This window comes from Meles meles, chromosome 21 (genome assembly GCF_922984935.1).
Source record: "Meles meles chromosome 21, mMelMel3.1 paternal haplotype, whole genome shotgun sequence".
NCBI lineage: Eukaryota > Metazoa > Chordata > Mammalia > Carnivora > Mustelidae > Meles > Meles meles.
The window spans coordinates 27,907,695-27,919,785 of NC_060086.1; the positions used below are offsets into that span (position 1 = coordinate 27,907,695).

The following is a 12,091-nucleotide window of genomic DNA, read 5'->3' on the forward strand; positions in this document are numbered from 1 at the left end:
AAAATGATGTCTTCTCTCAGATCTATGAGATGATGCTGGTAAGACATGGCTTTATGATTGTTGGAGACCCCATGGGTGGCAAGACCTGTGCTTATAAGGTGCTGGCTGCAGCTTTGGATGATTTATATGAAGGTAAATCTCACATCCCTGGCTTCCCAGGAACACAGGAGTCCCCAGTACGTTGTCTGGCTCCGTGGAGATAATGCCGGACCGTTAGTCCTGCCATCCCTGGATTGTGACGTCGGAGCCAGAAATAGAACCTGGCATACGGATGTCTGCAGGCAGAAAATAAAGGTGGGGGGTGGGGGAGCTTCTAACAGGGATTTTATGTGCATATCATTAAGTGGAGGAATTTTCTTCAATTTCTCAAATGCTGAATAGTGGCTTCTCCAAAGGCTTTCCTATGAGAAACTCCTGCCACTGTCCTGAACAGATTATTCTGAAAGCCAACATTGCATGGTTTCTTTTTTCTCTTTTTTCTTTTCATCTCTTCTTCCCTTCTCTTTCCTTCCCTTCCCTTTCCCTTTTTTGTCCCTCCTTCCCTCCTCTTCCTTCCTTCTTTCCCTCCTTTCTCCCTCCTTCCCTTCCTTCTCTCTCTCCCTCTGCTCCCCTTCCTTCCCTCCTTCCATTTAATGTAGAAGATAAAACCTCAGATTTTCGAATCAGACCCAGAACTTGGACAAATAACTAAACCTCTCTTAGCCTCTGTTTTCTCATCTGTGAAATGGGATCATTGTGAGAATTAAATGAGATTATGTGGGAAAATAACCTAGCATAGTTCCTGCTCAACAAATGGAAGCTACGTGTATTGCCAGAGAAACAGTTTGGGGGTTTTTTCTTTTATAAAAAGCAAGCCTGTGGTGTTTGTTTGTTTGTTTGTTTGTTTTGTTTGTTCTTTAGATTTATTTATTTATTTATTTGAGAGAGAGGAAGAGGGAGTGGAAAGGAGACAGAGAGAGAGAGAACCCCAAGCAGACTCAGTGCTGAGCCTAATGCGGGGCTTGATCTCAAGACCTTGAGATCAGGACCTGAGTTGAAACCAAGATGCTCAGACGCTCAACCAACTGTGCCAGCCAGGTGCCCCACAAGCCTGTGGTTTTGAAAAGCAATGCCTTCTCTTTCCACATTCCCTTCTAGTACTTCATCTTAACATGTTTTTTCTACTAATATTTGTTGATTTACTGTTGAATTTTTGCAGTTTTTTGTTTTGGAGACTAACTTGGCCCTAGTAACTAATTAGGGCATTTCAAACTTAATATTCTGGTCATTTGAACCCAGTTTAGGAAACTAAACAGAGAAAAGAGGCTACCCCATTGGTTTTGCCTTGGGATTCTGCAGAAATGGTTCTTTCTTTAGTTCATGGCTCAGGCACTCCAACTTCTCCTTACTTTAAAGGATCACTAAAAAGTCTGGTTATTTTCGGGTCTGTTATCACACGCACCAGATTGCTACCTATCAGCCTGTGCCTCATGTCAGCCTGTGTTGGATCAAAAATATGAATACAGTTGTGGATAACAATGGTGTGAATGTCTCAGGGGTCAACTGCTGAACAGCTAAGGAAGAGGTTTCAGGGCTATACTTCAGTCCTTCAGATGGAGGAGAAGTAACCAGTATTTTCCAGAATCTTTTTTTTTTTTTTCTTTCTTTAAAAAACTGAAATTTTATTAATCTCTTCACCCACACCTCCCTCCCCAGAAGTGATAACAATATCTTTTCAGATAGGTGTTCATCTGCTATGATTTGCACAAACCATTACACTGGGACGTTTAGGTATGTACTATCTACAGAATCAACTGGAAATGTATTAGGAAATGACATAGAGTGTAATTTGCTAATCCCGTTAATATACATATTTAAGAGATGGCATAACTTCAAAATGTTCTTTGGGAGACTGTTTTACAACCAAAGTTGGAAATAGCTCTAGAGGTGTAGAGTCCAGAATGCTTAGATTTTTTCTCTTGATGGGGATAACCTTGCTTTGGGAAGCTTTAGGTTAAGATTCTGGCTCTCATGTCCTCAGTTGAGTTTGCATCTGAGAGCCGGCCTTGCACTTGTCACCTAATGAGGTCCTCCATGGGTCTTCTAAGACATCTATTTAGACTCAGGAGAGCCAGACTTTCTCAGCCTGCCCACACTGGAGTGAGCCTTATTCGGACTCAGCTACACAGCTCCTTTCCTTGGGCTCCTGGGGACATAGGAGGGCCAGCGTATGGACCAGAACTTCTGGCGAACATGTGTGTAACATCCCGGCACCATCATGCTCCCATAACCAGAGCTGTGCAATAGTAGCTCCCATAACCCGGTAGCCTCATTTGGCTAAAGACCACTTGAGATGTGGTGATACGAGTGAGGAATTGGATTTAGTTTAATTTAAATTAATTTTAATTTAAACTTTAAAATTGATATTCCAATCCACGATTAGAGAACTTGAGTATGTGACTTTACTTTTTCAATGCTAATTTTATGATCAAGTATTTTCAAGAGGAATTCAGCATCCAAATCAAGATGTACTATATATGTTAAATATACACCAGATTTTGAATACTCGGTTTTAGAAAAACATTGAATACATGTTGAAATGGTAATGTTTGGTTATGTTAGATTAAGTAAAATATATTATTAAAATAGTTTTACCTTTTTAAAAAATGTGGTTACTTGAAAATTTAAAATTACGTCAGTGGCTTACCATATTTTTATTGTTGGGCACTGATCTAGGGCTTACTGAAGTAAAGATACAAGGACCTCATTTGCCATGGTAGTCTGTGGCATTAAGTACTGGAGGCTCAGTACATACCCTGTCCATTCTGTAATGTCAATTTTTTTTTTTTCCTCATTTTATTTTTTTCAGCGTAACTATTCATTCTTTTTGCACAACACCCAGTGCTCCATGCAAAACGTGCCCTCTCCATTACCCACCACCTGTTCCCCCAACCTCCCACCCCTGACCCTTCAAAACCCTCAGGTTGCCCCATCCTCCCACCCCTGACCCTTCAAAACCCTCAGGTTGTTTTTCAGAGTCCATAGTCTCTTATGGTTCGCTTCCCCTCCCCAATGTCCATAGCCCGCTCCCCCTCCCCCAATCCCACCTCCCCGCAGCAACCCCCAGTTTGTTTTGTGAGATTAAGAGTCATTTATGGTTTGTCTCCCTCCCAATCCCATCTTGTTTCATTTATTCTTCTCCTATCTCCTACCCCCCCATGTTGCTTCTCCATGTCCTCATATCAGGGAGATCATATGATAGTTGTCTTTCTCCGATTGACTTATTTCACTAAGCATGATACGCTCTAGTTCCATCCACGTCGTCGCAAATGGCAAGATTTCATTTCTTTTGATGGCTGCATAGTATTCCATTGTGTATATATACCACATCTTCTTTATCCATTCATCTGTTGATGGACATCTAGGTTCTTTCCATAGTCTGGCTATTGTAGACATTGCTGCTATAAACATTCGGGTACACGTGCCCCTTCGGATCACTATGTTTGTATCTTTAGGGTAAATACCCAGTAGTGCAATTGCTGGGTCATAGGGTAGTTCTATTTTCAACATTTTGAGGAACCTCCATGCTGTTTTCCAGAGTGGTTGCACCAGCTTGCATTCCCACCAACAGTGGAGGAGGGTTCCCCTTTCTCCACATCCTCTCCAGCATCTGTCATTTCCTGACTTGTTAATTTTAGCCATTCTGACTGGTGTGAGGTGATATCTCATTGTGGTTTTGATTTGTATTTCCCTGATGCCGAGGGACGTGGAGCACTTTTTCATGTGTCTGTTGGCCATCTGGATGTCTTCTTTGCAGAAATGTCTGTTCATGTCCTCTGCCCATTTCTTGATTGGATTGTTTGTTCTTTGGGTGTTGAGTTTGCTAAGTTCCTTATAGATTTTGGATACTAGCCCTTTATCTGATATGTCGTTTGCAAATATCTTCTCCCATTCTGTCAGTTGTCTTTTGGTTTTGTTAACTGTTTCCTTTGCTGTGCAAAAGCTTTTGATCTTGATGAAATCCCAACAGTTCATTTTTGCCCTTGCTTCCCTTGCCTTTGCCGTTGTTCCTAGGAAGATGTTGCTACGGCTGAGGTCGAAGAGGTTGCTGCCTGCATTCTCCTCAAGGATTTGGATAGATTCCTTTCTCACATTGAGGTCCTTCATCCATTTGGAGTCTATTTTCGTGTGTGGTGTAAGGAAGTGGTCCAATTTCATTTTTCTGCATGTGGCTGTCCAATTTTCCCAGCACCATTTATTGAAGAGGCTGTCTTTTTTCCATTGGACATTCTTTCCTGCTTTGTCGAAGATTAGTTGACCATAGAGTTGAGGGTCGATTTCTGGGCTCTCTATTCTGTTCCACTGATCTATGTGTCTGTTTTTGTGCCAGTACCATGCTGTCTTGATGATGACAGCTTTGTAATAGAGCTTGAAGTCCGGAATTGTAATGCCACCAACTTTGGCTTTGTTCTTCAATATTCCTTTGGCTATTCGAGGTCTTTTCTGGTTCCATATAAATTTTAGGATTATTTGTTCCATTTCTTTGAAAAAAATGGATGGTATTTTGATAGGGATTGCATTAAATGTGTAGATTGCTTTAGGTAGCATAGACATTTTCACAATATTTATTCTTCCAATCCAGGAGCATGGAACATTTTTCCATTTTTTTGTGTCTTCCTCAATTTCTTTCATGAGTACTTTATAATTTTCTGTGTATAGATTCTTAGTCTCTTTGGTTAGGTTTATTCCTAGGTATCTTATAGTTTTGGGTGCAATTGTAAATGGGATTGACTCCTTAATTTCTCTTTCTTCTGTCTTGTTGTTGGTGTACAGAAATGCAACTGATTTCTGTGCATTGATTTTATATCCTGACACTTTACTGAATTCCTGAACAAGTTCTAGCAGTTTTGGAGTGGAGTCTTTTGGGTTTTCCACATATAGTATCATATCATCTGCGAAGAGTGATAGTTTGACTTCTTCTTTACCAATTTGGATGCCTTTAATTTCTTTTTGTTGTCTGATTGCTGAGGCTAGGACTTCTAGTACTATGTTGAATAGCAGTGGTGATAATGGACATCCCTGCCGTGTTCCTGACCTTAACGGAAAAGCTTTCAGTTTTTCTCCATTGAGAATGATATTTGCGGTGGGTTTTTCATAGATGGCTTTGATAATATTGAGGTATGTGCCCTCTATCCCCACACTTTGAAGAGTTTTGATCAGGAAGGGATGCTGTACTTTGTCAAATGCTTTTTCAGCATCTATGGAGAGTATCATATGGTTCTTGTTCTTTCTTTTATTAATGTGTTCTATCACATTGATTGATTTGCGGATGTTGAACCAACCCTGCAGCCCTGGAATAAATCCCACTTGATCGTGGTGAATAATCCTTTTAATGTACTGTTGAATCCTATTGGCTAGTATTTTGGCGAGAATTTTTGCGTCTGTGTTCATCAAGGATATTGGTCTGTAGTTCTCTTTTTTGGTGGGATCCTTGTCTGGTTTTGGGATCAAGGTGATGCTGGCCTCATAAAATGAGTTTGGAAGTTTTCCTTCCATTTCTATTTTTTGGAACAGTTTCAGGAGAATAGGAATGAGTTCTTCTTTAAATGTTTGGTAGAATTCCCCTGGGAAGCCGTCTGGCCCTGGGCTTTTGTTTGTTTGGAGATTTTTGATGACTGTTTCAATCTCCTTACTGGTTATGGGCCTGTTCAGGTTTTCTATTTCTTCCTGGTTCAGTTGTGGTAGTTTATATGTCTCTAGGAATGCATCCATTTCTTCCAGATTGTCCAATTTGTTGGCGTAAAGTTGCTCATAGTATGTTCTTATAATTGTCTGTATTTCTTTGGTGTTAGTTGTGATCTCTCCTCTTTCATTCATGATTTTATTGATTTGGGTCCTTTCTCTTTTCTTTTTGATGAGTCTGGCCAGGGGTTTATCAATCTTATTGATTCTTTCAAAGAACCAGCTCCTAGTTTCATTGATTTTTTCTATTGTTTTTTTGGTTTCTATTTCATTGATTTCTGCTCTGATCTTTATGATTTCTCTTCTCCTGCTGGGTTTAGGGTTTCTTTCTTGTTCTTTCTCCAGCTCCTTTACGTGTAGGGTTAGGTTGTGTACTTGAGACCTTTCTTGTTTCTTGAGAAAGGCTTGTACCGCTATATATTTTCCTCTCAGGACTGCCTTTGTTGTGTCCCACAGATTTTGAACTGTTGTGTTTTCATTATCATTTGTTTCCATGAATTTTTTCAGTTCTTCTTTAATTTCCTGGTTGACCCATTCATTCTTTAGAAGGATGCTGTTTAGTCTCCATGTATTTGGGTTCTTTCCAGCTTTCCTCTTGTGATTGAGTTCTAGCTTCAGAGCATTGTGGTCTGAAAATATGCAGGGAATGATCCTAATCTTTTGATACCGGTTGAGACCTGATTTGTGACCCAGGATGTGATCTATTCTGGAGAAGGTTCCATGTGCACTAGAGAAGAATGTGTATTCTGTTGCTTTGGGATGAAATGTTCTGAATATATCTGTGATGTCCATCTGGTCCAGTGTGTCATTTAAGGCCTTTATTTCCTTGTTGATCTTTTGCTTGGATGATCTGTCCATTTCAGTGAGGGGAGTGTTCAAGTCCCCTACTATTATTGTATTATTATTGATGTGTTTCTTTGATTTTGTTATTAATTGGTTGATATAGTTGGCTGCTCCCACGTTAGGGGCATAGATATTTAAAATGGTTAGATCTTCTTGTTGGACAGACCCTTTGAGTAGGATATAGTGTCCTTCCTCATCTCTTATTATAGTCTTTGGCTTAAAATCTAATTGATCTGATATAAGGATTGCCACTCCAGCTTTCTTCTGATGCCCATTAGCATGGTAAATTGTTTTCCACCCCCTCACTTTAAATCTGGAGGTGTCTTCGCGTCTAAAATGAGTTTCTTGTAGGCAACATACTGATGGGTTTTGTTTTTTTATCCATTCTGATACCCTGTGTCTTTTGATTGGGGCATTTAGCCCATTAACATTCAGGGTAACTATTGAGAGATATGAATTTAGTGCCATTATTAGCCTGTAAGGTGACTGTTACTGTATATTGTCTCTGTACCTTTCTGATCTACTACTTTTAGGCTCTCTCTTTGCTTAGAGGACCCCTTTCAATATTTCCTGTAGAGCTGGTTTGGTGTTTGCAAATTCTTTCAGTTTTTGTTTGTCCTGGAAGCTTTTTATCTCTCCTTCTATTTTCAATGATAGCCTAGCTGGATAGAGTATTCTTGGCTGCATGTTTTTCTCGTTGAGTGCTCTGAATATATCATGCCAGCTCTTTCTGGCCTGCCAGGTCTCTGTGGATAAGTCTGCCGCCAATCTAATATTTTTACCATTGTATGTTACAGACTTCTTTTCTCGGGCTGCTTTCAGGATTTTCTCTTTGTCACTAAGACTTGTAAATTTTACTATTAGGTGACGGGGTGTGGACCTATTCTTGTTGACTTTGAGGGGGGTTCTCTGCATCTCCTGGATTTTGATGCTTGTTCCCTTTGCCATATTAGGGAAATTCTCTCCAATGATTCTCTCCAATAGACCTTCTGCTCCCCTCTCTGTTTCTTCTTCTTCTGTTTCCAGAATCTTTTAAATGTCAGCTTTTTTCCCATCACAAGTCAAAGCCAAATTTCTTAGGGTAGCTGTGAGAACCAGGTACATAAAGACACCTGATAGCATGGACCTCTCTCCCTTACTGCTTGAGTTCATTTAGGCTCAGGCAGATTTCTTTGGATCTGACCAGCACCTTTGCCCTGTTTGAAACGAGACTCAGAAGAAAATATGGTGAGAAACTAATGGGCAAAAGAACCTAATAATTTAAGTCATTGCCCACCCAGACATCGTAATCTTTACAAGGACTGAGTACGAATTTTATAAGGACTCTCCTTGGAGGGCATATTCATGAAGGTTAGTTGGTCTTCAAGGTAACATTATCTCTTATTTAATGTTCTGGTCTCAACAGAGCCTTTGTAATTCATATTGGACTTTCTTGCCCAGCCAAACAGATGGACGAATTTGCTGTAGAGTACGAGATCATCAACCCCAAGGCCATCACCATGGGGCAGCTCTATGGGTGCTTTGACCAAGTGAGCCATGAATGGACAGACGGTATCCTCGCCAATACTTTCCGGGAGCAAGCGTCTTCAGTATCTGATGAACGCAAGTGGATTATATTTGACGGGCCAGTAGATGCTGTTTGGATCGAAAATATGAATACAGTTCTGGATGACAATAAAAAGGTACTACTGAATCTCCTATCAATTTTACATAGGTAAGGTATAAATCCTCTTATTCAAGTGAGTAATTAACCAAAACTATATAATCCATACATTTATAAAACAAAGAATAAATGCCCCACAAGAAAGTAACAGCTTATGAGTTATGCTTCCATTTGTACTTGTAGTGGGTAAGCTATGTGTGTTTAGGGATAAGTTTGCATCACGGTTAAAAGACTTGGTATTGGCATCTTATTGGACCACTTGCTGTAGAATTGAGCTGTTTATTGGGCAAGTCACATAACTTCTCTGAACCTCAATTTCCTCATTTGTAAAAAGGTAGTAATAAAACAGGGATATTGGCAATTAACCAAGTAGCACATACATAGTGCCTGATAAATGTTGGTTATCCATTGCTGCATCCTTAGAGACTTGAGACAACCATTTACTTTGTTGATGATATTGTGGATTATAAACGTTGGAAGGGCTTAGCTGGGCTCATCTAATCATTGTGGTATCAGTGAGGGCAGCCATGGCTGGAGGATCCACACCTAAGGGGGCTTCCTCCCTCGGTGCCTGAAGGCTCATTCCTCATTGGCATATCTCTCTCTGTCTCTTTCTCTTCAGATAGTATCTCATCTTCTAGGCCTTTCCGGTTGGCTTGGGTGTCTCACTTAGTGATCTTGGAATAGTCCACTTCTTACATGGTGGTTAACTTTTCCAAAAGCCAGGAAGTGACAGCTTGCAGGAAATCGAGAGCTGTGCTTGGAACTAGCATATCCTCACTTTTTCTCAATTCCATGAGCCGGAGAAGTCACAGGGGCTGCCCAGATTCAAGGGAGTGGGGAGAGAGGCTCCACGTCTTGAGGGAGTGGGGCAAGCACACACACGATGGGAGTTATCACTGCAGTAGTCATTGGAAAAAACACTCTGCCACCATAAGTATGGTGCCTAAAGAGCTTGGACCCCGAACCAGACAGCCTGGTTTCAACCCCTACACTGCCACTTGCCAGCTGAATGAACCCAGACAAGCTACGTGCCCCATGTATTTGCACCACCTTCTGTAGGGACATACCTACTAAACACTAGGACTTCTGATGGCCTTTCCTTCCATTCCAGAAGGATTTGTGGAGATGTCTTTGTTCTTCTAGGCCTGCACTAGTCCATGACGGATTCCAGAAGGAGTCTCTCATGGGAAACAAGCAAATAAAACAGAGAGAAGGTGCACAGTTAAGTTCTATGTGAAAAACTGAGTAAGAGTAGAGTAAGAGAAACTGAGTAAGGTCCATCATCTGTAAAATGGGGACAATGGTGTCTACATCATAGTGCTAATCAGGAAGATGAGATAAGTTAATATTCGTAAGCTGCTTCCAATGGCACCTGGCATAGAACAAGCATTATCTTACTGTAGGCTAAAATAAAATAAAATTTGTCACCATTTTAAGGAAGAGTTTCTACACTGAATATACATGATTATCAAATCAAAATATACTTTCCTACTGCATTAAAATTTCACAGGACTATGAGTGAGTCATGCTCAACAATGGAAGGCCTAATTATCCAAATTACATACACACACTAATTATAGCACATGCGTGATTTTGATTACATAACACAGAAATACAAAGGTTTTAATACATGATACAGGCTGTGTTATATAAACTAATTGTACAAACGTACTTGGTCTTGAGATAAGTATAAAGAGTCATGATCTGTGAATTTCCTGATGACTCTTCTCTTCCTGGGTATAAATCAAACCACTATCAGAGATATGGGTGTCTTTTAATTTTCTTGATATTCAGTGGACCCTGATGATGGTATCAGCCCCATAAGAGCTATGACCTTCCCGGAGGCACGTGTAGTGGCTGTTTCCAGGTGTGTTTTATGTAGGCCAGGTAATGTACAAGGGAATTTTTAAGCACATCTTTGGGCAGCAGCAGGGAATGATGACGTTTTCTCTTTGCCCCTGGAAGACTAAAGCTTCAAGCAATCCTATGTCTTAACCATCTCACTAGAACCCATGTTGTCAAATGGGAAGCAGTACCACTAACTTTGTACACACACTGAGGCTGCCCCATGTATTTGCACTACTTTCAGATTTATTTTTTTTTGACAGATAGAGATTACAAGTAGGCAGAGAGGCAGGCAGAGAGAGAGAGAGGAGTAAGCAGGCTCCCAGCCAAGCAGAGAGCCCGATGCGGGGCTCGATCCCAGGACCCTGGGATCATGACCTGAGCCGAAGGCAGAGGCTTTAACCCGCTGAGCCACCCAGGCGCCCCTGCACTACTTTCTATCGGGACATACCTACTAAACACTAGGATTTCTGGTGGCCTTTCTTTCCATTCCAGAAAGGATTTGTGGAGGTGTTTTTGTCCTTCTAGGCCTGCATTAGCCCATGACGGATTCCAGAAGGTGTCTCTCATGGGAAACAAGCAAATAAGACAGGAAGAAGGAGTGCAGTTAAGTTCTATGTGAAAAACTGAGTAAGAACCATGAGATTTGCCATGGTCTGATAACCCTGATCTTCCATTTAAGGCTGCCACTCAGTGACTCTCTGACCTCCCCATTTATTTATTTTTAATTTTGTGGTTTTTTTGTTTTGTTCTTTTTTTTTTTTTTTTTTTTTTTTTTTTTGAGCGAGAGAGAGAGAGAGAGCATGCATGTTTGAGAAGGTATGCGAGGTGCAGAGGGAAAGAGAGAATCCCAAGCAGGCTACTTGCCCAGCGTGGAGATCATGACCTGAGCTGAAGTCAAGAACCAGATGCTTAGGTCATCTGGGTGGCTTAGCAGGCTCAGGTCATGATCCCAGGGTCCTGGGATCAAGCCCCACATTGAGCTCCCTGCTCAGTGGTTCTACTACTCTCTTTCCTTCCCACTCATGCTCTCTCTTGCTATCTCTCTCTCTCAAATAAATAAAATCTTAAAAAAGAGAAAGAGAGAGAGAACCAGACACCGAGCTGACTCAACCATCCAAGTGCCTGCCAACCCCCACTATTTAAAATCACAACTCACCCAGCCCTGGCTGAGCATTCTCCAGCCTCCTCTTCTATTTAATTTGTCTCCAAAGCACTTTCATCATTTTATATGCTGTATGTTTTGTTTATCATCTGTCATCTGTTTCCTCCCAGCAGAATGTAAATCCCAAGAGCACGGGGATTTTTGTCTGCTTTATTCCCCGCACCTGCCCCTGACGCATAGTGCTCAAGAAATATTTGTTGAATGAATTTGAACCATCTCTCTCTGCACTGAGGCCTTTCACTTGGGGATGGAATTTAACCACTTTGCCTGACCTCCCCACCTCTGCTTTGCACTTTCAGCTGTGTTTAATGAGTGGAGAGATTATCCAGATGAGCCCCAAGATGAGTCTGATCTTTGAGCCAGCGGACTTGGAGCAGGCCTCTCCAGCCACTGTGAGCAGGTTAGTCGGTCTTGCCCTGGCACCCTGAGGGAACATGTGGCCTCACTGACCCAAAAAACCCACAAATGTGATTAAGCCCTAGCAGATCACCTACAATATTTGTTGTCCCTACAATTTATCCTAAAACCAGTCGGCAGTCCACAGTGCTGGTAGGAGTCTAAAATCAGGCAAGCACTTCAGAAAGGAATCGAACATTATTTCCTAAGATTGAAACTTCACATGCCTCATGACCAGTGATTCTACTTCTAAGCAATTTTTGCCCACCTACAACAAAATTCCTATATGAGAATTTTCCGACTGGCATAGTTAACAATCACAAACACTGGGAAACAACCCAAATGCCCATTAACAGGAGTGAATTCATGTGTAATACAGTCACAAATTGTGTTTTTTTTATATTTTATTTTATTCTATTTTATTTTCATCACAGTAAGCATACTCTCTAATCCCC

The 12,091-nt window shown here is 41.1% G+C and overlaps 1 protein-coding gene across 1 annotated transcript in view; it reads left to right on the forward strand.

The window, feature by feature from the left end:
- Nucleotides 1-12,091, forward strand: part of DNAH3 (dynein axonemal heavy chain 3) — a 184,499-nt gene that overhangs the window by 83,664 nt on the left and 88,744 nt on the right. The window contains exons 35-37 of the mRNA XM_045992949.1: nt 21-132; nt 8,005-8,246; nt 11,540-11,640. Coding sequence (XP_045848905.1) covers nt 21-132; nt 8,005-8,246; nt 11,540-11,640 — 455 coding nt within the window. The remainder of the gene's footprint in view (nt 1-20; nt 133-8,004; nt 8,247-11,539; nt 11,641-12,091) is intronic.